General features: G+C 33.9%; 2 protein-coding genes across 3 annotated transcripts in view; both read left to right on the top strand.

The window, feature by feature from the left end:
- The first annotated feature begins 829 nt into the window (after positions 1-829).
- LOC119644510 (TBC1 domain family member 23-like) lies at positions 830-3603 on the top strand. The gene is made up of 3 exons (XM_038044072.1): positions 830-983; positions 1102-1993; positions 2053-3603. Exons 1-3 carry the CDS (start codon positions 967-969, stop codon positions 3232-3234), a joined length of 2091 nt encoding a protein of 696 aa, XP_037900000.1. The 5' UTR covers positions 830-966; the 3' UTR covers positions 3235-3603.
- A 9506-nt stretch (positions 3604-13109) lies between these two features.
- The window catches only part of LOC119644511 (putative uncharacterized protein DDB_G0289263), a 31334-nt gene continuing 17544 nt past the window's right edge, over positions 13110-26899 (top strand). For both annotated transcript variants that reach the window (XM_038044073.1, XM_038044074.1), the window contains exon 1: positions 13110-13500. In XM_038044073.1, the coding sequence (XP_037900001.1) occupies positions 13275-13500 (226 nt within the window). In that variant the 5' untranslated portion in view covers positions 13110-13274. The remainder of the gene's footprint in view (positions 13501-26899) is intronic.

The following is a 26899-nucleotide window of genomic DNA, read 5'->3' on the forward strand; positions in this document are numbered from 1 at the left end:
TTTTCTCAGCTTAAAATTTTTCACAAACAATATTACCTCTGCTTCTTTTCCCACTAGCAAATCTGAGTATGCACGGCAATCTAATAGCACAAGCCCTGATTCTGGCACTGATGCCAAGTTGTGGTATATTAAATGGTGCTTTCACAGCTGAGAATATAAATTAGGTCCTTCCCACATAAAAGCTTTGCATGCTTATTAGGCTTTTGCAATTTAAAGTATATTAAAACCAACGCACATGTATGCACACAGAAATAGTATGAAAAGTTCCTCAACATTTTACTAAGATTCATAGTTTGTAAACAAACAAACAAAAATCTGCACACCACTTTTTATAAAGAAGAAGAAAAAAGATATGGGCATTATTTATTTCAATGGAAAAATACAATTTCTAATATGCTCTTTTAAAATAGTATTATTTAATATCTTATATTATTTTTATTTATGTAAACTAATGTTTTTTCATTCCATTTGTCTCTTCAATCCTCATGTCATTTGTTTACATTTAAGTTGATTTCTTTATCTTTACTAAGTGCGGTTTAGAAAGTCTAGCAAGTGCCCAAATATTTGATGTAGTAAGGTAATTACACACTGGTAAGATATGAGAATAAATTAAAATGTTTTTTTAAAAAATCATTTTAAACATTGTCTAACTTTCCTTATAAACACATCATGCAAAAAACTTTTTATATGTTTGAATCCGCATATTGGTTTTGACGTTCGCAAATGTCAGCTAAAACGAAATAATAAAAACATTATAGACGACATAATATTGGAAGTTTTTGGCAAATATATAAAAGAAATTTAATGTAATTCTTAAATTAAAGAAATCTTTAGCAAAAAATATAAAATTTGTTTATAACGAAATAAATTATAAGTATTTTTTTATTACTTTTTTTATTAGTTCAGTGAAATTAACGACAAAAATACGATTATTGTGGATTGGAAGGAAAAAAATTTTTAAGAAAAATGGATGATAAATTATGGTACGTTTGTATTATAGAATGCAAACTTTTTATGACGTCTTCAGATTTCATGAAAGTTATTGGAATAATATTGACATTTGGATTGTCCCATTTTCGATGGTTTGCTTTGTTTGTTTAGGGTCATCGAATTGGAATCGGCTTTGTTAGACGATTGCAACGTCAATGATATTTACAGTATTTGTCAAGGAAAATCCCTGCCGGAAGCTCTAAGGCCTGATGTTTGGCAAGTTTGTCTGGATGTTCGCAATAAAAACGATCAAATGTGCTTATTTAACGAAATCTATGACCTGCCATTTCAAAACAAATTACGGGAAGATTGCCAAACAGTAGTGGAACGAATAGGCAACGATGATGAGGATAAGGTCTCGGTATTATCAGATTTGGAATCTATTTTAACTTTTTATTGCAAAAATCGAAACCTTCAGTATGAAAGCGACAATGGCTGGATAGAACTGCTGCTCCCATTGCTGGCACTTAAATTGAAACGCTCAGATACATACAACTTGTTCGAATCTATTCGTGATACCTATGTACCCAAAGGTTGCAAGCCGAAGGGAAATGTATTTCACGTCTTCCGTTTACTGATATTATACCATGATCCTGAATTGTGCACTATGTTGGATACAAAGAAAATATCCCCTGACTTATATTCTCAGCAATGGTTCCAATGCTTATTTGCCTCGAGTTGCAGCTTATCAGTTATACTGGCTATGTGGGACTTATATTTTCAACATGCCGATCCATTTTTAGTATTCTTTTTAGGTTTAATCATTTTGATTAATGGACGCGATCAGATTTTGAATATGAAAAATTCCAGCAAACAAGAAATTATTCATTTTCTTACAAATATGCCATGTGCTTTGGAAACGGATGACGTAGTAGATTTTTGTTCATTGGCCCAATATTATTCAATAAAGACTCCGAGTTCGTTTAAAACCGATTTTCTGAAAGCATTATATGGCAAACAAAGTGAGAAAGGAGTAAACGAGGAACCGTGTTCTGTATCACAGGTTGGTTATATTGAATGTAAATGTTGACCTATCTGTATTCTTAATTCGATAAATTTCAGGCTCTTTGCCTACCTGTTTCAGTATATGAATTGGTCGAAAATACTTCTTTAGAGATTTGCTCGGCCGATGCGGTACGTTTCTTCCTGGTGGATTGTCGCCCGGCGGATCAATATAATGCTGGTCATTTATCTACAGCGTTTCATTTGGATTGTAATTTAATGTTACAAGAACCTGTAGCTTTTGTGACCGCGGTTCAAGGCTTACTAACGGCTCAGCGTCATGCAATTGAAGCGAATTCTAGTGCCGGGGGAGAGCATCTTTGTTTTATGGGTAGTGGTCGTATGGAAGAAGATCAATATACCCACATGGTAGTCGCATCGTTTTTGCAGAAAAATACCCAATATGTTTCTCTCTTAACGGGTGGCTACGGTTCGATACATAACTATTTTGGGGATCATATTGGCGATTGCCTGGAGGAACATGATCCAAAAATGTGCTTAATTTGCTTTAAAAATCAACCAAAGGAGAAAATTGCTCAGCAATCTAACAAGAGACCAACTAAAACTGGCACTACGACAGATCTGTTTGCAAAATTTTCAAGTGTTATGAAGCTCAAGTCGGCCGAAGTGAAAGATAAGCTTATGGATATTATTGTAAATCCCTCCAATAATACGGCGAACGCTTCGACGATGGTCGGTAATTCGCATCAGTACACGCAAGACCGGCATGTCTCAGCTTCAGAACGTAATGGCAAACGTTATCGTAATGTAGCACCAGTTTTTAGCATCGACGACGAAGGCGATTATAGCGATCCTTTGGAAAGTAAAACTCTGTTAAATGACGATAAAAATAAGATGTCCGGTGATGACCAAGAGGTCGTTACGCTTAACAACTATTTAAAATCGCCCGATATTATAAACGCTTTCAAATGCCAGGAAGTGCATATGAATGGGTATATGTACGATTCCCACTTGATTATAACCCCATCGCATTTATTAGTTCTGCGGGAATTAGGCCGTGGTCAAGCTCAGATTATGGTACGTCGTCCTTTGGCAAGTATTGTTAAGATTACTGCAAAGAAAAGACATCGCGATTTAATTACATTTAAATATGGATTTCCCGAGGGTGACAATTTGCTTATAACCGATATGGATCGCTTCCTTATACCAAATGCGAGTGAAGCAACAGCTATGGTATCCAAATATATTGTGCAAACATTGGATGGCAGTAAATTAACGTAATCTTAAGTCAATTAACATTTAATCAGAATGTAAAACAAAGCATGTATCTAATTGAAGTCTATTCCTTTCGCCCTTTCCTGATCTTTGTTTAACTTGATGGTTTTTGATTTCTATCTTCTTCTCTTCAATTTTTATGCTGGACTTTAAAGTTCAATTGTGTACGCTACTGCAACCAGCGAAGTTAGTTTTACCCTTTTCTAAGCGTACACATGTAAGCATACAGATCCAAACATACGTACAACTTAAGAAAAGATTTTAAATTGTCAAAAATTGAAGAGAAGATAGGTTTACGTGGACAAATATTTAAATAATAATTAAATCAGTCCCTTATCTTAAGCGTAAACCAAGAGATGATTAAATGATAGCTTTAGAATTTTATTTTCCCTAATATGATTTGTTTTCTTGTTTTGTTTTTTGTTTGATGATGCCGATAATGATGATGATATATTCTCCGCATATTTGATATACTTAGATATCCCATTTATCAATGAAATGAATCTAACCGTGATAATAACAATAATTTAATAACTCTTTCCTGAAAACCATTAGATTTAGCATACAAATGGAAACTTAATGTAGAAATGTAGTGAAATAAATATTCCTAATTCATGTCTATTTTACAATTTATTTTAATTTAGTTAGGAAAGCGTGACAGAGCATTTTTGCATAATAATCAATTTCAGTACATCTAGCTAATGAAATAATAGTTCACACCTGTCATAAGTGTAGGTAAATAAAAAACTTAACTACTACTCAACAGCCTCATATGAACCAATGTGGCGGTAATGTCAACAAGTCCATCTCATTAGCGCTTATTTTAACGGGAGTCTGAAAAGTCTTAATGATATGAAAATCATCGAATTAAATCACCCGATAGGACTAGATTTTATCGAACTGAGTTATATATAAGTTTGTATTATCCACTTGTAAAAATGAACACGGGATTAATAATATAAAATCAAGGCGGCTATCTGTAAGAATTCCTGAAAAGACGAACACTCCATCAAACATTCGAAGAATTTTACAAGTAAAGAAGTGAATGAACTTGTCATCCATTAAATCTTAAATCGTTTGAGGGAACTTTTACTTGACCTAGGTATATTTTTTCAGGACTTGGAACGCCTATTTGATCAAGGTGTACTTAGGGCAATTTTTAATGGTCTTAAAGGAATTGTTTTCGGACCTAGGCGGTGCTTTCGTAGGATTTCGAAGTACTTTTCGAAGGCTTAACAATGGGTACTACTTAAGTTCTTAGGGGAACTTTCATTGGTCTTAAGGGGCTATTTTTATTGAGCTTGAGGGCGAACTTTTCTTGCACACAGGAGAACTTTTTTTGGACTTAGGGATACTTTTTTAAAACTCAGGGGCGAGTACTTTTATTAGACTTAGGGATACTTTTTAAGGATTAAGGGGCGGGTACTTTTATTGGTCTTTTATTTGATTTAGGGATAGTTTTTTGAGACTTAGAGAAACTTTTATTGGTCTTACGAGTGCTTCCTTTGTGCACTTGTAAAATGACTTTGATATCTCGATAAAACCCATTAGCAAGTTTTTTCCTTACAAGGTTTAAAAAAACAAGCACCATTTGTTGGGAATGAAGAGAGCACAGGGTTGCTTTCATTAAATTGCAACGCTTCGAATAAGGCTGAATGCTGTTAAAGTGGTACAAATTGGGGCCGCAAATCCATTAAAGCGTAAAGTAAACCCAATTGCGCAAAATTAATCCAAAAACTCTAAAATGTAATTTAACTCTTCAAAAACTTTATTTTCTTATAGAATAATTTATTACTCTCTATATTTTACTTTAAGAATTTGTGCTTCTTTTGCAAATTTACTTAGATTTCGTCTCGGTTTCCTTAATTTCGTCCAACAACTCTCTATCCATTCCTCCCGGCAGCACAATTTGATATTTTCGATGTTTTCTTAGAATGTAGGGTACTTATATTACATTATTGAATTTACAGGAACTTTTACTGGGTATTAAAGTTTATATTAGAAAATTATTCCTTAAAAAAAGAAAAAGTTACATAAGCTCGTTGCAATCGTTCGAGCATTGAAAAAAATTGTGATAAGTGAAAGCAAGAAGTGTATATATGTATCGTTATTTTAACCAAGCGTTAATTAATTTTGTCTCGGAATGCTCGCAGAAGGATAAGTCTTTCTATAAGCATTTGGAGCTAGCGAGTCTGCGGCAGATGCAGAGCCTTCTTCACGTGATAAAAAAAAAAATAGTTCAATATTTTCGTTACGTTGCTTGCTACCTATGAGAAATCGTCTTGACACTTTTCCAGTAAGAAATTTATTACCACCTAAAATGCTTAAAAACTTTATTTAACAGAAAGGACAACAAGCAAAAAAATTATATTCAGCAGTCTTTTCTTTTAAGAAAAGAAACGGCGACTTTTAATGTTTTGATAAATGATTTATAAAAATTTTTATGCAGACACTGGAGAACCATCTATTGAAAATACATTCCATTTCTTGTCTTGTCACACAAACAGGCAAGCACATGGACTCCATTGCAGTCGATTAGGTACTTTATAGGTACTGAAACATTTTTCTTCGTCTTGCAAACGTCTTGAGACAATGAACATACTCTTATTCCTCGGTGGTAAGTCTAAATAATTCAAGATATTATAGCAGGGCAAGATCGGCTTTTAGATACCATACATCACATCGCCTCCATACACAAAAATATCGAATAATATACCAAAGGAGCATTTTCCATTTGAACAATTAAATGGGAACGGTCCCAAAACGTCAACTGGCTAAGTGCAGCCTTGAAAATTAATTAAATTTTTTTTGCTAAAGATATTCATCTATTTTTGTCACGAAGTGAGAAAAAGTAGCTTCATTGCCATTAAAGGATTTACTTTTTTTAAGAATCCGTATAGAGTAGAGTAGAAACGACAAAATAGACCAACGTAGTACAAATTTATGTTCTTATGTCAAATTTTTGTCATGGATTGATTTTTAACATGGAATAATAAAAATTATACCCTTCTGCCATTTAAAAACTTACTTTTCGTAAAAATGGTTAGATAGTTAGATTTAAAACGTAACCAAGATTTGGTCGAGTCAATATTTATGTCAAATTTCTATTATATATTAGTTTTTAGCAGAAAATATCGAAAATTAAACTCTTTTGCCATAAAAAGTTTGCAAGTTCTTGGGCCCTCCCATATAATATAATTTTGTGCAGATTTTAATTGAGAATATTTGTCGGTACATTAAATATTATATTAGGCGATAGAAGCTGCAAAAGCTATCATGAAAGTAAAGATCAAAATTGATGTATTTATCTCAATTCTTTGAATTTCCAAAGATCTGGCAGTAGGCTGTTTGTCCGCTTTTATGGAATCTACTATAAGCAGAAAAGCATTCCCAATAATTTTTTTGCACTTCCCTTAATACGAAGGGATATGGAATTTCACTTAAAACAGAATTAAGAAAAATGCAACCATGTAGATAGTAATCACTCGTTTTGGCAAAATTCAATTATCATTCTATACCTCTTATATGTTCTTCAAGTATTAGCGTAACTTCATTTCTGAAGTCTGCGTTTAGAAACGACACAGCGTAACTCGCTTTCTGCTCCGTTTGAATGCAATAAAAAAACTTTGTTAAACGGAAAGCACGTAGTAAATATGACACATTTTGAGTTCCAAGTTTGCTTTTTACTATAAATCATAATTACAAGCTTAAAAAAAAAAACTTTCTCCTTCTATACCTTCGTTTTCGTCATAGTTATCACTATTGCGAGCCGAGCCGAGATGCAGTTAAGACTTTCGAACTAAAGGGCTATTTTACGAAGGAAATCATGATTTTTGCATGTTAGAAAAGAAAACAGCTGTAGAATGCATAGAAAGAATGCGTGCCAGTTGAATTCGAAAGGAAAACAGCTATAGAATGTATTATAGAATATAAATGAATACGACGTGTGCAAGGGACTCTAATAGTCAACGAACCGCCGTCGAAATTCCTTCACTACGGTAGCCTCATTTATAATATGGTCAAAGGCCGGAAATATATAGTCAATGAATTGAATTTCTGCAATAGCGGTTTCTCCTGCATTAGCGACTCTGGTCCCAGCGGACCCAGCTATACTTTGTTCGCAAAGAGGGGTACCAAATACCCAATCTTGTCCAATACTTGTCCGTCAGATTAATGGAGCAACAAAAAACCCCAACAAAGCCTACATCTTCGCCAAATGGTAATGCCGGACCTTCCCCTAATGCTATATCCATGGCGTTATTGATGGCTTGAAACATATTCATCTTTTGCTCATTTTTAGCTGGCGTATAAGTAACTATGTAAACTGAGATGTTCTGATCACCGACTTATTGGTTTTTACAAAACTAAATAAATACCGAGTGTGTCTGTTCATTATATATTTGATTCTTTTTCAACAAACAATTTAAATAAATAATAAAATATAACAAAGCAAAACAAAAGTAATGGAAATTAATGTCGTGGTATTGCAAGAGATCGAAAGATTCATATAACAATATGGTGAGATCTCGGAAAGCCCCAGCTATTGGTGCCAGCATGTATGATATCCAAATCAATGTAAAACTGCTGTTTTGGCAAAGTTGTAGGCCAATTGATATTTTTCAAATCACTTTCAAGACAGGAGCGAAATAACAAACACATCTCCTGCGAAGCCCGAATAGTAAAAGCGAATGTAGTGCGTGTCACTCTCTTCCGTTCGTTGCCATCATTCCCATACACATATACTTCATCCGAACTTTCGCAAACACGCCTAAAAATAGAGTTTGACCATCAAATTGCTAGTAGCACGTGATTGCCACCTCACCTAAATGATTGACCAGCAATGTTGAAGAATAACATGCAGGAGAGCATATTAAAAAGATTACGATGGCTACTCCGTTGATCAGGCGAACGCATCCATAGAGCGCCCAACCACGGTCCTTTCAAATCCACAATAACTTGCCACTTGTGAAAATTAGTATCCGATAGGGTAATAGAGACCTTCTTGAATGCCTATCAAAACAAATATGATGAATAGCTGAGTTAATGTTTTGATGATGATGACTTACCTTAAAAAAATTCATCATTGCCATGCTGTGCAGTAATCGGCATTTTTGCATGTCGAAAGAATCGAACTGCCTCTCGATGGAATCGAAAAAACGCAATAAGCATTTAGCAAGTTTTTCATCGCACACTTTTTTGATCGGATTATGGAAAAGTATCGGTAAAAAGCAGCTGCTAAATATCCGCTCAAAACCCGACCTTAGATACACTTCTGTCGATTGTTGAATAGTCTGTATCCACAGTGCCAAATTAAATAAACAAAGAAGCGTGTCTCACTATTCCATTCCTTACTGTTACCTTGAAGACTGCGTGCATGCTGCAGTTGCATCTTGTAAGATTCCACACTTCTGCCCATTGTTGATTCTGTCTGTTGATTGCCTGTATCCACAGTGCGAAATTAAATAAACAAAGAAGCGTGTCTCTCTATTCCATTCCTTACTGTTACCTTGAAGACTGCATGCGTGGTGCAGTTGCATGTTGTATGATTCCAGAAATTCTTGCGAAATATATGCACAATGATCAGATCGCTGATGTCCCGTAAACGTCTCGAAGTGGCACGAACGCTTTTGTGATTGTTTATATCTAAATAACCGATAATCTTCGCTAGCATTTCTGTAGGCAATTCACAAATATTTAAAGATACACTCGTTTTGTGAATGCGCGACGACTTCAATTGTCGTTCATGTCCGGATGTGGCTCGACGTCTTTTCATATTGTAGAAATATTTGGTTAAAAATAGATTTTGTATCGCAGAGAAAATTTGCAAATAATATCAATCCGATTTTGCCTACGAAGTAAGATATTTTACAGTGACGTGTCCTTTTTTGACAGATATTGAAAAGAATCGGATATAAATTTGAAAAAAAAAAAAAAAAAAAAACAATATTTCTTTAGCCAAAATATCATACGGATATGACAGAAAATGGTATGCTTCAAAATTCATATATTTGAATTTAAATTACGATAAGGTGAGACGAAGGTATATAAGGCATAGCAAAGTGAAGTACGATATATTGAATCAAAGTCTTTATCGAAAATTTGTAACAAAATATTCGAATCGATATTGGGGAAAAAGTTACATCTGCAGAATCCATTCCTCGTTTCCAGATTTTGTTTGTTTTAACATTTCAAACGCATGGTCGTTAAAGCTTACAAGGCTCAATAATATTTCCTGGACATATCAAAATTTGCGCAAATCTACGATAAAAATGAAAATCGTTACGTTTTTTTTTTTGTTTTTCACTATCACAATTACAAAGTGGATGGAGTCTACAACGTTATATAAAAAAAGGACATTTTAAAACAATGCTCCTGAAGATCCGCGACAATTGATGCGGTAATAATATTAATTATATCCACACCCTAAGGAAGGTGAAGTTTGTTTATACAGTTCCTAAGCTTATTACAAGTTACTTGCGCGCCCTGTATTAAGAGACTGTCGTAAGTGTCGTAAGATTTTGTTACGAAAGTGAATATAAAATTTCTTTGTTAAAATTTTAATCTTCAAAAATGTTCGCTGCTCTTGTCGCCCTGAGTTTTGCACTACTATGGCGCCAAATTTGGCCGACTACATAATTCGGGAGTATTTCCTATTTGGACAAATCAGTTAGGCAGTTAGGAAAGGTAAATTAGCTTAATGTCGCTACTATTTTGTGCATTTCTCTTTCGTAGTTATGCTTGCATCCAACCCACTTACCGCTTTAAGTAAATGTGAACACTCTATGCTATTTGCTTTTTATTGGCTTACTCCATCTCCACTCAACAACCCAACAAAAAAAAAAAAATTCTATTTGTGCTACTAAATTTGTGCGGGTGTATCTAACATCAAAGAGGGCTTAAGAAGCGCTTTCACCGAAGTTTGATTAACTGGTTTTTCGACCACTTCTCATGTAACGAAAACCATTGAAACTTGCAATCTTTGGTATGAAAAATTTGATTCGGCTGGGGCAACTCTTTGAAAATCTTCTGCCTGCCATATAACCGTTCCTACAAAAACTGAATCTTTATATGGTAAAAGGATATAATTTTCAATACTTCAAATGTCATGGGAAAAAATTCAACCTTATCGAATTTAGCCTATGTAGGTATGGTTTTTGACTACCATTGACTACCATCGCATATAAGGATTTTTAGGAGAAGTAAAGTCTAAGCCTTTATGATGAAAATTGATTCATAGCATTTTACATAGTATTTTGGAAAAAAATTAATTAATGGATTTTGAATTACCAAGCTCTATTTTCTGAGCCCTAACATATATCAGCACGCAAGCAAATCTTTATATGGAGAGTAAGTCAAATTCCTGGTTTTTTATGATGGAAAAGTAAATTAAATTTGCTAAACTTGGATCTTGCCATATGATGTCTTCGCCGAAAATATTACGTAATCTTTGGTTAATTAATACCAACATGAGTGAATAACTGCATTAGTGAAGCGATATAGCGTGCCTTATGTTCGGCCTCGCCCGACTATAATGTTGCTCGTGTTTGTAAAATATTAACATTTAGTGGAGCTAAAGTTAGGTATATGTATAAATATGTATGCACATAAGAGATGTAACTGTTTTGCACCAACTAAAAATCAGTTGCTTTGCCTGCGATCCAACATAATCCTCTTTAAGAGGAAATATCGCATTACACTTTTCATGTGCTTTTATTAGTCTTAAATCCTTCGTTAATAATTAAAAAATGATATTGAATAAAAATCGTGTTGAATTCATAGAAATGTTCAAAGTCATGAATCCGATTGAATGGTTTAGGTAAGGATGATCAGTGGCAAAGCAAAGATTTCGAAAGTAGTTTTTCAAAGCTAAGCCTCTCTGCTCCACACTCTCACTTCAATTTTTACCTCATTGTCTTGAGATGTTCATCGCTTCGTAAGAACTGAGTATAGGGCAACGTTTTGGATAAATTATAATTTATTTTTTTGGAATTTTTCCCAAAAAAAAACAAAGGAAAATTCTATTCGATACCACTTTTCTAACATAAATTTTTCGAACGAATTTCCTGATGCTTACTGTACTTGGAGTCATATTTTCGGAAGGTTTCCATTTTTCTTCCAAATTTTTATTTGTATCGGTAGAGTAGAAACGGTCAAGGAACTAAGGGCATCGTTTAATAAAAGCAGCCACGACCCTGGTATTAAAAAATCTCACAATAATTTCGTTATTTATTAAGTGTACAAAAAAGTTGTGTCACTTGATATTACATACTTAACACGTTCAATTTTCCCGAGTTTTCAGATATAGATGGCATAGATGTACGTGCGTGGACGGTATAGATTGCGGTTGCTTAAAAGACGTCGATCAATGCTTGTCAAAGTATAAAAAGGTTGAGCTCATTTATGGTGTTTGGGTTTCCTGTGTGTGTGTGTGTGTGTGTGTGTGTGGATATTTTCAAGACTCAAACATATTCGAGAATTCGCCTTGGCCGTAAAATTGGAACTCCACCAATGGATCTTAGAGAAGTCTTCCTCCCCAATCTGCAATTGTGGACAAATTCTCACTATAAAGCACATTATCTCAGTGACTGCCTTAACTTTTCCTGGGCTAGAAGTATTGCATTTGGAGCGACAATGGACATTCTACGAGTTACAGAACAGAATATCAATACAATTTATTACTTTATTAAAAGTCTTAGCCTCAATATCTGATGTACTTTTATAAGTTAGAGCCGATAGCCTATGTTGCTAGTACTCAATGTCTTTTACTTTTAATTTAAGAAATTATTTCATTAGTCTAAAATAATAATAATAATATTATTGAAAACATTACCGCACGTGAGATTTGAATCCGCGACCATTGGATTATACACTTTATGATACTTTTCACTCACTTATATACGTCATGTCAATAGTTATAGCGCCATTTGTTTATGTTTTGTGATTATTTTTTAAAAAAGAAAAGAATTTAAAATATTTATCATTTTGCCCAATAGGATGATTTTTGTTTTCGTCAACTGTAAATCATTGTTTCAAAAGAAATAATGTATGTGTGTATGTACGTAAATGAGTTTAGTTAAATATTGCTCAGAAAGAGAATTTAGCGAATAATGGCAAACGGGAACATCGTCTATATAAAAATGTTGCTTGCTTCGTTTATAATTGTCGATCGATTATAAAGTGCTTTAAAGCTTCTATAAAATTATTAACGGTCAACATACTTTAACTTTTTACCCGAATCATTTGAGGTCTACCATAAAAGCTTAGAAGCTTCACCGAACTGCGCATGTGATTGAAACAAAGAAATAAAAAATTAAATTAAAAAAAAAAAAAAACAAATAAAATAAAATAAAACAGCAACAATTCTTTAAAATCTTGCAGCAATGACTTTTGTTTTGTTTTTGTTGCTATTATTATTATTGTTGTTGTTGTTGTTGTTTTGTATTTTTTAGAGAAATAAACATATGGACGATGAACTCGGCAACGAATACATTCACGCAAAATCGAAAAAAGGATAAAACTTAAGCGGTAAACATGACAATAAACAACAACACACCAACTAAGTAAGTAACTATGGTAGTCGTAAATATATATCTCTATGAAAGAGATGTTAATGACGTAGTTACCAAGTAGACAGAATCAGTTTTTTGACTGTTGTTGTTGTATATGACAAGTAATGCTTAGCAGGCTCAGTATGCTAGCCCAATAAAGAAAGATGTGGTATGTGTACGAACAACTGCCCGAGTAAAATGTATGCGTTTTTTTTGTTTTTTGTTTTTTTTTTTTAAAACAAAACCAAGAGGTAAAGAAGAAACAAAATACCGACTATAAAATATAGTTGAGGAGTAAATGCCATAAAAACTGTTGCTTTTCGTCGATTGCTTGCAGTTCATTTAGAGCTCTGGTATTGAAAACAAGTATTCAATAAAGTTTTAAAAAAAAAGTGAATTAATTTTAATAATAATTGCAAATTTATAAAGGCACAGAATTTACTTGAAATCGATACGAAATAAACATTAAGTGTTTACTTAATTTACAATTAAAATAAAATGCAAAACTATCTGCATTCAGCTGTAACGACAACAATCCTTACAATGATGGTATTGATATATTTAATGACACTCCTTTTCGCAACTGTTGCTGCTGTACCAGTCTCGGTTATGGTGGAAAACTCTGAATTATCCTCAGCCTCCAATGCTCAGCAATTACAAGATCGTCAAGTGCATAATAATAAGGACAATTATAGTGGTAAAAATGAGGTCCTATACAGTAAAGGTAAGTTAATAAGTTATTATTAATTAGCAACATTGTTGGAACTATTCTCATTAAAAGTGTCAAAGTGCTTATTGAAGCACTAAGCATTTTCTTATTATCAAGAAAATTTATTTCTTATTCATAATTACGTGCTTAATGAGTACATATTGTTTATCTACGTAGTAATAACACAGTAGTGTAAGTCTTTTCTGAGAAAATTTTGTGAAAAGTAAAAGAAACATACAACTACATCTATTATATATATGTATAAGAATTATGAAGTTTTAATTGATGATATTTTCTCAACATATAAATGATAAGAATATTTGATTTGCAATCAATGCGAGAGAAAAAAAAAAAAAAAAAAAACCCGTAAAGTATTCTTCCAAAAATGTTGACACGAAAACCAAATAAGAATTCCTGGGCAATTTGTTAACTTTGAAAAGGTCAAAAGTTCATGTTAGATGCTTTGACTTATGACAAAACACTCTCGGCGACAATGCTGATGAGATGTACAATAGAATCAAGTTGTCTTATTGGGCAGTTGATAGAATGATTTTCTGGCGGGCTCCGTTTCTCGAATATTAAATTCTTATCGCGTATTTCTTCTTCTTCTTCTACGTTTTATGTTTTCAAACTTTAACAGAAACGGAGGTCAGCTTTTGACAAGTGCAGAAAGAACTTGTACGAGGTGAACAATTGCGCAAAAAAAAAAAAAAAAAAAATTAAAAATTATAAAAATATCGAAAGAAAATTTTTGCAAAGTGAACAGATGTTTAGCTGCGTTAATGTTTTCGTTTTTAAAAATAAAAATTTTCCAAAAAGAATAATAAAAGGACTAAGTAAAGGAGTAATTTACTCACTAAAATGTCTTTATATGAAGTTACGATATTGCTATAGAGTTACGAAAATTGCTATAGAATTCAAAATTAACGTACATTGGAACTACGTTCGTTATAAGATAAAGAAAATAAACCATTGATAAAATTTACGTTAAGATGGACATTCAACAGTTAATTTGATAACAGATAACCTTGTATTGAAGATAAGATTTCGCAATATATTCTATGCTATGCCTTACGAGAGGTAGATAGATTCGATTGAAAGTGAATCGTAAACGTCTACTGCGACTTGTTGTTTATTAAATATATAAATAAATCGCAAGCTGCTTATAACAGCACAGATCTGAAATTTACACAAATCTTTGACCCTTTCGAGCCTTTATTGCCTTATCAGGCCTATTTAAATTAGTATTTAGGCTCCACAACGCTTGCACTTCAGTGGCGGATGTATGTAACAACTTGAAGGACTTGAGACAAGTTCATCCTTCAATCAGTTAATTGTGCATGGCGAATATATACGTGCGGATGTGTGCAATAACTTGAAGGGCTTGACATAAGTTAACTGTGCATGATGAATATACATCCGTTCGTCCTTGAGGACGAATGTCTACTTGCCGTAATAATGTATTTTTGAAAATAAATTTTTTCATTTCGATAACAGATGAAGGATAAGATAATCCTTGTTAAGGCAATTAGTTTTATCAAATTTGGACCACATAACCTCACATTTTGGGCTTTACGCTATTTGTGTTATTTTGTTATGAATTTTGAATGGAAAAATTGTTCTATGCAAAGTCATGCAAGATATTTAATGGCTTGCCCTGGTTATGTGTTACATGTTCTGAATACTCTGAAAGGTAGAACTCAAGTCTAAAGCTAATCAAGGGTATATTGGAGGTTATATTATATTGCCGATATTTAGACTATATGTGCCTGCAACAATTCATAGTAAATAAGTGAAGTTTCGATAATATATGCGGAAATGGTTAAGTTGACTTGAAGAGAATATGGAGTCAACTATGAAACCGTTAGAAAGTAAAAAAATCCTTTCGTGCCAAAAATTGTAATATTGAAAAGTATCAAAATTTATTGAACAAAAGCATTCTAGAAAGTGACGTTTAAACTAGACTGCAAACATCTCCCGACTGCTGCGTATTTTCCAAACCTGTCTCTTTTTGATTAACACTGGTTTACACCGTTGCAGTCATGTTTGGCTGACCGAAGGCTCGGCATACTTGCCGATGCGTTAAAAAGGGGCCAAGACTACTACGAAGTCTGTACCGCGACGTAACGCGCGAGCGCATGATACTTGATAAAGCTTAATTTCGCCAGAAAAATTCTCCCTTTCAACTTATACACCTAATAACCGATTATTATACTCTACATCACTTAAGGAACAAGGGTAATATTAATTTTATGCGTATGCATGCAACATCCAGAAGGACTTGAGGTAGATACATCTTTTATTATACGTAGCTAAGCTTGTCTGCCCTTCCGTCCGCCTTGTTTTCTTGTGTTCTATCTATAGACCGCAAATTTTTGAGATATTTTGATGAAATTTGGTACACTGGCCAATGTTTTGGCCCAAGGACGTACGGTATTGAAACTGACCAGTTTTTCGACTTCTTCTTATAAAAAGCTTGCTTTTAGAAAGTTGATATATGGATGAGTGTAGAGTACGGCATGATATTTATTGGCGGGCACTACAGTATTTTTAGTTGCTTGAAATTCAAAAAACAGTTTAAAAAAAATTTAAAATAAAAAAAAAGAATAATTGAAGCCTCTAATAAAAGCGCTGCTCCCACTTAGTCCCTTTACTTCTAAATTAAAGATTAAAGATAATACATGAACTTTGTTTACTTCAAAGAGAATTCTTCTAATTTTCGAATTAATGTTTACATCAAAAAGCAAGGACTTCAAAGCATATGTATTCCTTCCATACGTAAAGTTGATACAAACATAAATTTGCTTAAAGCTGTGCAAATTGAAATCATATCAATTTTGAAGGTTTTCTTGGCTATCCAGTGTCTTGTTTTTTGCATTTTAACTTGTCAATGTGTAACACTTAGCAGCAGAACAATGCTTCTTCGAATCGTCTTTATACTTTAAGTGTGCATTTATTCTAGTGGTACTAGTATGACCACTCAATACCCAGATATTTGAATGTCTTAAGCAATAAGTCGAGCGGATAGATAGTAGAAAAGTGTAGAGCTTTGATATGGATAAGCGTAGATGATAATACGTCCTGTACATTTCATTGTACGACCTTACGACGAAGACAAGTAGGAAGATTTCGTTTTTACGCCACACATTGGCGAACGCAAAATACTTTTCTAACATACATTTCTGCTGGGCATAATTGCATGATGCATATATATATTCAATATTATATATATATATTTTCTTTCAATTGTGTTTACTAACAAATATTTTTCTATGCCATTCGTACAAAACCCATAAATATAAAATAGAAGCATATAAACTTATGACATATGAAAACATATCAAAGTTACATATCAAAATAAACTTTTGTAAACAAAATAGGAAGGAAGAAAAAGGTAAAATATATGAAAAATCTAAAAAATGCTTTTTTCTCTTACAATATACATATTTATATAGAGCAATCAATTGAAAATCGCAGTCAACTTGTTCAATTTTTTTTTTTTTGGAAATTATTATATTAAAAGAAATTTTAATATGGTAAACATATTGAAAAATGCAAATTTTAGGTGAAATTAATAATTTCGAGCATTCATTTCCTTACGAGATCATTTATAAAATTACTTGCCTATGTTTAGTTGCAAAACAAATTATATTTTTCGTTGCTTACATTTGAAGGTAAAATTTTCATTGTTTTTGTAGTATGTCTTCCGGCGAAAAATTGCTGTTTTGAATAATAATTAATTAAAAGGAAACAAAGATGCTAAGACATATTTTTTTAAGCAATAACAATTCATATTAATCTTTATATAATAATAAATATTTAATAGAGAGAGATTTTTCGAGTATAACATAATTATATAATTTCTAGTAAATACATCTTAACGCGCAGATGAAAACGTAAAATCATTAAATATAATTGGATTCTAAGCAAAAAAAAAAAAAAAATAAGAAATTATTTTACAAGCTAAAATTATTAATTATTATTACGAGAGTGCGAGAGTATACTTGCATTCGTATCTATATGTATGTACGCTCTCACCAACTGTTATTCTTTAGCGAAATCCTAACCCACGTCATTGTCGTACACTGGATCAATATTGTGGATAAAATATTCGCACACACACAATCACACATTAATTGCAATATTGTAGCCATTTCGCTATTACCTAAAATACGCCATCGTTCCTACACCCACCCCTATATAACTATGTCGTAGCATAAGGCATGAATGAATGAAATTAGTGGGAAAGAGAAGTAGGCAACAAAACTCACTCAGCTATGAAAATATGAATGAATGAATGTAGAAAATGTGTGCAAAGAACAAATATAAAAACAACCCAAAGAAAATGAATGCGTAGGCTTTTGCAGCAAATGTTTTGTATACTATATGTCTGTGTGGAAAGCTTTTTGTAAAATTATTATGCCATGCATAAGCCATGCATAGATATACATATATATATATATGGTAATGTATATGTATAAATACAATAAAAACCTTCTCTCACGTTGCGGTAAGTAATTTGTTAAGCTTACAAATTGATTGTAATTTTAATTTTACATAATAATAAGCTTGGAAAGATGGATTTATGGCTGCACGTTCTATTTTTAAACGCATTTAAACTTTCATTCTTTTTATAGAAAATCGAAAAGTGCAATTTCTATTAGGAAAGTCAACAAGTTTTTTGCCGGTGCTTTAGTATTATTATTGTTATTATTATTAATTTAGCCAGAGAGCAATAAATTCTAAGACTACAGTTTTAAAAGCTCTTGCGTCGTGTCTAAGGCCGCACTTGAGATTCGAACCCACGACCATTGGATTGCTAGTCGAGATTCTCTGCCTTTGCGGCTAAGTGTTTTCGTAAAAGGGAATGTTTATGCTAGAAAAAGAAATGGCTTCAGATGTTGTTTTCTCTACACCACTTGTTGTACAAAGTGTATTAAGTTTGTGAGAATATATGTGTATAACGTCCACAAGTACTTAAGATAGATGCTCTGCTATACTGTTCAATTTAACTTGTCTCTCTCTGTCTCTCTTTCTAACTGATGTTTGTCCATTTGTGTTTGTAGTTAATCTAGATACTGCAATTTTAGAGATATTATGATGAAATTTGGTACATTTGGATATTTTGGCCCAATGACAAACGTTGTTGTTTTTAGTTCCCTTGCATTAGTTTTTGTTAATGGTGTTCTTATCAATGATGGTTTTGTTTTGGTTGGAGTAATTCACAGTCTTACCTACCATCGGTGTTCATAGTTCCTTAGCACAGTAATCATCATTCGCCATAATTCAGTAGCATTGTTCTTCGGTGTGGTAGTTTATACCACTACGCAAAGCCTAAACCTAGTGCTTTCGGATGGGGATATCAAAGGTGTAATTCAGCTCTACATGATAAACATCGACAACCCCTTCAATGTGCCTTTATTCGTCTTTTTTATGCCCAACTCCACAAGCTTGTGCTGATGTATGCAATAGCCAGAAAGATCTTTTTTTAAACCGATTCATTCAAGATCCCTTTCTGATTTAATTTAAGGGTTTCTGTTCGTCTATATGTCTGGCTTCCTTGTGTACAACTTATAAGTTGCAATTTCTGAGATATTTCGATGAAATTTGGTAAACCGTTATTTTCTGGACCAAAGACGAACGCTATTGAAAATGCTTTGCATCGGATCGCGTTTTCGACGACCACCCATACGCAACGCCTTATTTTGAAAAGTCGATATATGAATAATTGTAAGGTATTTAATAATGAGCCGAGCTTCCTTACTTATTTCTTTTATACCACACAGGCACACACGCAAACATGATGATGTTCCGAATGGATTATAGATAGAGACAGATTAGTGGTGATCTAGGATGATTTAGTGTAAAAGCTTGAAAATGAATTCTATCTTTTTGAATTCTGCAGAGGATATATGTGAATCAAGTTTTCCATTGATTATCTCGATGATCAAAACTTTCGAAATTCCGATAAAGGACATATCAAATCCTCTGATCTATGATATGTTGCATATCATGCGGTTTTATGATGTACGACGCCTACCTTTGAACGTTGTAAGCAAAAGAAAAAAAAAAAAAAAAAACAAATTTCAAATAATTCACTGTCGTTTCTTCTAAAAATTCAATTAATTATATTTTTCCTTTTCCTTTTAATTCTAATTCTATTCATTAAAATTACAAAACCTTGCATATACATGCTAAGCTTACAGAATACTCAGAAAACATGTACAGCTTTAAGATATCATTTTCTTTTTCTCCTGCATACTTCACTTATTAATTAAAACTCTATTACGTTCAAGTGCTGGTAGTTGGATGCTTTAATATTTTTATTATTTTTTTTTTACCCCCTTAGTTACAAATATAATATAATATCTTTAGCTCTCTCTCTCTGCACATATGGAAAATGTAGAAAAAGAGCTTTGTAATTTCTAAAAATAGCACAACAAGGCAGCAAACTGACGCCTTCAAAGCTTAATATTTAGTTTCATAGCCAGCATCATGAATAGCGAACAACAACGGAACGAAACTTTTGCCCGCAAAAAAAAAAAAAAAAGAAAAGAGGAACGCAAAAGAAGGAAAAAAAGGTTATATGGCACGTAATAGTTTATATTGTGCGAAATAACGAGGAAGGCAAAACGCGTAAGAGCTTAAAATAACTTCGCTATGAGAGCGAAATGCATGAAATTATAAGGGCATGGAAATTAGCGTGAATGCACAATAACATGTAAAATGCGGCTAACAAGTCATGATACCCGGGCAAACCTAACGCCCACATCCCTAACACGTACAACGTTAGCGTCACTAACCTAACCTAAGTGTGTTAATTTTGGAATAAATACGCATATCCTCTTGGGGATTTACAGCTATCTGCCCCCCTAGCGTGGTCCGCATTAACGCAGTTTATAACAAAATCTGCATCGTTCTTACGATATTTTAATTTACTATATAATGCAATGTATTTTGATAAATTTTTCTAATACTCTATGATTAAATCTAGAAAGAGTACTCTCCTACTGCATACGATATGTCTAATCGACTTATTTGCGATGCATATATAATAAACTGTTAATTACCTTCCTATGAGGACTTTCGATTCGATATCTCCTTTATTGTGTGGTGTGCGTATGGGGACTGATCTATGGTTCTCAGCAACGAATAAACTCGATAGTTGCCAATTATAGATTCGCTATAACGCACGGGGAGCTTACAACTGCCGATAAGGTATGGATATGTGTTTCCAACGAATGAAAAATATTTCGATTGTAAAATTGCTCTCGAGTAACAAATTGTAAATTCAAATTACGATCGAGTTTACTCGGTATCGAGAACCATCAACTGGCCCCAGATTTGTAGCGATATCAAGTGGTGTAGCGGCACCTTCACAACCATGCCAAGCTGAATTGGCTTAGAATATATGTTCGATATCTATGTTGGTCCACCCAAAATCTCCCATTATGCCCATCTTTTATCCATAACAAAATCTATAACTCCAAGGTCGTTTACTTTGAATTCCCTTTTTTGTAGGTCGATGTCGTCCGCAATGTCATTTGCAAGAATCACTACATCATCTAGTTATTATACACCACTATATACATCATCATGTTTTCTCCCTCTACGTGCTAATACATGCATGCATTGGTGTAAACGTAGAATATTGTCAAACTTTTGTTTCCAGCGATTGTTAACTTTGCAAATCTTTCTGTCATGACAGTTACAACCCTCAAGAAATTGCCGTCAATAGTTTCAACGCATTGAGTGACATGAATGTTATGTTTTACAGCTAATGACAATAACAACCTCACGGCGGAATACAAGCAAGAACATTTCCTAGTAAAAAATTCTTTTCTTTTAAGCGAACGCAATCTTTCCTAGGTTTGAACAGCATGTGTTCGCTATTGATTTCTGCCCCCCAAGTAGTTCATATATTTCCCAAGTGCAACTGCCAGTAAGTGCTTGGTATTGTTCATCATTATGTCTTTCATAAGTTTCCATATGGACCATTTAGAGCTACTTGATTGTTTTCTATCGATAGGTTAACGTAAACAACAAGATCGATTGCCTTTTTATCTCCAATTGTTGTCTTTGGAATCTGCGCCGATATCGTATACAACCATCAGTTTTGAAATGTCTTATGGTCGGACAAAGCTTCTTTATGCAGAACGATCTAAAGTTTTTTACATGGCAAGCGATGGGCTTAGGAAGAGGCTTTAATCACTGCTTCCGCCGTGAAGCGAAGTGTGCTTAAGTTTGCTTGCAACGGTAAGGATCCAACTTGTTCAATAAGAGCTCTGTTTGTTCCTTCGTTCTCTTCTGGCGAGTACAGTGAACTTCTTTGATTACTAATATCAGACGATTTAAATACGTTTTGCAGGCGATGATGGCAGACTTCTGCGTCTTTATCGATGGCCAATACTTTAGAGCGCATTCATTTTCGACTATATACATCAAATCATCAAATTGATTTGCATCTTGTTCCTTTGACTGTACTTATTGACCTAATGATTTTCTTTTATGATCGTCCACGAAAAGTACTAACTAAATGGGACTCATTCCCCTTTTTTTACAGGATAATATCACCTGTCATTTGTCGGGTTTCCTTTGAGTTGTACAGCATATTAAAGTGACACGTCATTAATCGCCTTGATATTTTTCTTTATGGAAAATGTCTTTCATCCTTCGTAGACCAAATCGTAAAACCCGCGTTACGAGGTACCTTTTAATAGGTCATTTGTTTAAAGACTGCGGTGAACTCTCAGCATTAAAATCATTTTGTGACCCTATTTGTTGATGCTAGACACCGATAAAAGATTTTCATGAGAAAGCTTCGAAGACTCCACAAAGTGCATTTATTCTTAATAGGTATGAAATAGAGACTCCATGTCTGTCGTTCCGTCTCTGTGAATTTTGTATGGTAAGCATTTCACTTTGAAGAAAAATATTAGAGTTTCTTGGACGCAAGTTGTTAATGAAAATGGGCCCAATTAGGAACTGCGAACACCTTTAATTTTAAAATCTGGAAAGTTGAGTTTTTTGTTAATTACCTAAGTCTCGTAACAAATATATACATAAAAATTTCCATGTATTCCAATATTACAGAATATGAAGAATTAGTTTCTTCGGTAACAAAGGAAAAACATTTTCTTAACGGTTTCATTGATGATTGATATCTGTACCATTTTGCATTATAAATTAAAAAATTTTGAATGTATCCCATAAAGAAAGGATTTTCATCTGAATCAGAAACAAGTAAAAGCACTAAAGTAGGCCACGGTCTATCATCAGGCTTCCTACACCATTTCGCATAACACAATTCTTCATATAACATCTTTTCGAAAAAGTGGTCCGATCCCAAACATTTTCAATACCGTACTTCGTTGGGCCAAAACAAGTCGGTTTACAAAATTTCATCAATGTAGCTCTAAAAGTGCGACTTGCAAGAAAACAGACAAAAGGTCAGAATATAGCAAATAAGCTTAGATCGATTCAAATTCTAAATCGATCGGTATTATAAAAGCTGAATCAGGTGAGATGATACATCCGCCCAAACTTGTTATATCCTTGTGCCATAAGTGGGCCTAAACAGACGAAGCAATCTAACGCAGAACTCATACTATAAATGTAATCGGAGCCAAGTGTTCTAATTCACTACCTATGGCCATGTTAGGAAACTTTCAAATGTACACTCTTTCATGAAGAGGGGGCGATTTATATATAAAACATTTTTAATGTCATAGTGCCATCGCATAGCATTATCACCTCATCTCCCTCTCTCTTTCCTGATTATGACAAAACAAGCTTTAGCTTTTCCCATCTTTTTATCTTAAATGATATGACAATGGAAGGAAAAAAAAAATCCATACTAAAAAAAACAAAAATTTTGAATTAATTTTTCAATGCGTATACTTTTTTATTTAAGAACATTACAACGCAATTCAATATACAAGGCATGAAAAGCTTAAAACTATTTGTGGCCGTATCGATCGCAATATCTTCTGAGGCAGAGGTAAAATGTTTTTTAGTCCGCTGTGGGTGATGCATTTTTGTCATTCGTTTCCTTCAAATATTTTATGCCTTGCATTGTGACATTCAACTGCAAGGTATTATGTTGATGCAAGTGCTCTATAAAGATCTCTTCAGGTTTGTTCTTTTGATCAGTAGTAGTATTGAAACGATTCTTCATATTTGAGTAAAACACTTGCAATTGTTGAGTCAAACTATTTTCCAAATACTTAAGGTCTTTGCGAGTTCTTTGTATTTGTTGGTTCGTGATCATAATTTGTTGCAGCTGGAGGAATTCGTTATCAATGCAATTCGAAGTGCTCGGCTTGCTCCTGCCTTGATAAACATCGCATAAACATTTCATTCGGCTTTCGAAGACACTTTTTCTTTCTAAGTCGCTTAGATTTTCTCGGACCATTTGCTCAATTGCATTCATATTTGCATTTAATTTATAAAACAAATCGGTTCTACTCTCAACATTTAGGTCTCGTCGATTATTTGCATTTTGTAAACTATCGTCCGACCGATGCAAAGAGGATACATATCCATGATCGAGCGGTGACTTTGCGCTTAAAATGTCGCTTTCGTAATACTTACGCTTTCCTTCGTTAGCAATTTCGCTTTGACTGGTTGTACTCTTCGTGCCAGTGTCACTAGAAGAATGCTCTCCAAACAGATTTTCGGTTACATCCATTAAACCGTTAGAGAAACGATTAAACATTGTATCAATATTCTTCTTTATATCATTCAGATTTTCCATCTTCATCAGGCACGTGTTTTGCGTATTTTGTATGCATCGTAACTTTTTGCTAAGCTCTTTAATGTCTTCTTCTTTCGTATATGTGTCCGCACATTTCTCATCATAATTAAAAGCCAGCTCTTCCAAAGCTTCCATTAGTACTTTAACCTCCTCTTTAGCAAAGTCAAGCTCTAATTTCAGAGTGTTATTTTCAACTCGCATCCTTTTGATTATATTTTCCTGTTTGAGAAATTGCTGTTTAAGATTTTCCAAGCATTGACTTCGATCAGCAAATTGTTTAATCTTATCATATGCCGTTTCGTCTCCTGGCTCTAGATAAGTCGCAGCACTCATATAGGAAAGATGGCTAATTGAACTGCAACTGTTATCGGTTGGACTGATTTTATTTTCCAAACTCGAATGATCCCTTGACTCGTCAAAGATCACTTGTTCATCGATGCCAACTAAGTCACCATTTCTCCAGCGAATTAATTCATCCTGAAGTCTCCGGATTAGGATCTTGAAATAATTATTTTTCTCTTTGTTCGTTTTGTATAATGCTTTCCATTTTTCTGCGCTAAATTTTTTATGAGGGTAAGCGACATTTTTAATGATCTTGGCTCGATGCCCAAACTCGAAGGTAGATTTCGTCTCGCATTCACTAGTACTGGCGGGAGAGCAACAAAGCAATATGGAGGTGCGTGCATTACCACCTAATGAATCTTGAAGAATGCGTGTCAACTTCGAATCGCGATACGGTATGTGCGTTTGCTGTTCATCGGCCAATGCCGAAATCACGTTACCCAAAGCTGATAGCGATTTATTGATAATTTTGGCTTCATTTAATACAATCCCATCCGCACCAGTTTTCGATACTTTTTCCGAACCGGCCAAATCAAGGAAATACAATGTTCCCGTTAATTGCCTTTGATCCATTAAGTTCTTTCGATGTACATTAATTGTGAAAACGGAATGAGAACGCGATGAGTATTCATTCATGTTGGTCACCGAAATGTGGCGATTTAATCTTCCGGCTTCAATAATATCGAATACGTCTTGTGGCGATGATACACAGCGTTCAGTTATATCTTTAATATACGGTTTTCGGTTGCGGTCTTCATGAATTTGCAAATTAACTTTGGCCGCATCAAGCAAGTCATGTATTTTTTCCATGTAGATTTCATAATAGGTAACCTTGACAAGAAATTCATATTCGATTCCCTTGCTGCGAATGCGATTAAAAATTTCATTAACTGCACGAGGAATGATACCTTGCTCTACAGTATCGCCAATGATGCCTTCCATGCTATAAGTTTTGCCGGATGAAGTCTGACCGTAAGCAAATAAAGTACCATTGTAACCATCGAGGAGATCACTGACTAGAGGCTCAGCTGCCACAGCATATACTCTATCTTGCGTTGCGTCCGAATGGAGAACTTTATCAAACGAGTAAGACTTGGCACCAATCGAAATGCAATTTTCTTCTGCTTCGTTGGGTAATTTGATAATCGACTCTGCTCCGTTTTCAATTTCGTCATCATTTAACGGACGAAAACGACAAATGACTTTAATGTTCCCCTCGGCTGATAAACAGTTGTTGTTCTTGATAGACATTTTAATGACTTTATATCTTGACTTTTAAGATCTATTTCACTGTAGTTGTTGATAAGTAATGATTGCTTTCTTCCAAAATTGTTTATCTTATATAGACAATCTCCAAGGTTATGCTGGTCCTCTTAAGTAATTTCAATTAATACCTGGTATGTGGATTATTTTCGTTTCTTTCTCGTAATTGTGTTCTCGGTTGGCGATGAACAGGTATAAAATAAAAATTATATTATTAGGCAATGAACTAAAATTGGGAAACACATAAAACCTGTTTTTCTCATAAAATATTTCTTGACAAGCCGCTAAAGTATTAAGGGAACTATAATATTTTGGAAATTGTTTTTAATGCCTTGAAACTAGATATCCCCAGAAGCCATTCAATTTTTCATAAACAATTGTTATATGAATGCCCTATAATTCTGCTTCTGAACCAACGGATTTATTTATGCAGCTTAAGATTTTGTGTCAAGTATACTAAGTCGTATGATTGAACATTTCATTGCTCGAGAAAAACTTACAAACCCAGAGCAAATAGTCCTACATAGTAAAATCAATGTTACATAAATTTTTTCTGTGGTTACCCTGATTATATTCGCCCGATAAAAATGCCTTTAAAAAACTGAATTGGTTCTGTTGATATCTTCTCGACATTACCGGTCGAGGAATTTTCTCATTACGTGCAAGACAATCGATAATAGCTCTCCTGTAAACGTCCCTATGAAATATACGCGACCGTGATTAAAGCCAGATTTGAGGCTTTCATCTTCAAAATGTGATCTTGAATATGCGCCTTCCTGATAGCACTGATAATAATGCAAATTTACGCCACCTGTGGTAAAGGGTATATTAAGATAGCCCAAGGTAGACAAACCGTTTGTTACAACGATCGATTCAGAATCATAATCTGCATTGATCCATCTGGCCGTCTGTCTGTCTGATTTCTGCCAATGCAAATTTGTGTTAAAGCTACAGAGCGCAATTTTTGAGATATTTTGGTAAAATTTGGTAGACTGACGATGTGTGTTGACACAAGAGTGAACGCTATTCAAGGTGTTTTCAATCGATCCACAT

This window comes from Glossina fuscipes, unplaced genomic scaffold, assembly GCF_014805625.2.
Source record: "Glossina fuscipes isolate IAEA_lab_2018 unplaced genomic scaffold, Yale_Gfus_2 118260, whole genome shotgun sequence".
Classification (NCBI taxonomy): Eukaryota; Metazoa; Arthropoda; class Insecta; order Diptera; family Glossinidae; genus Glossina; species Glossina fuscipes.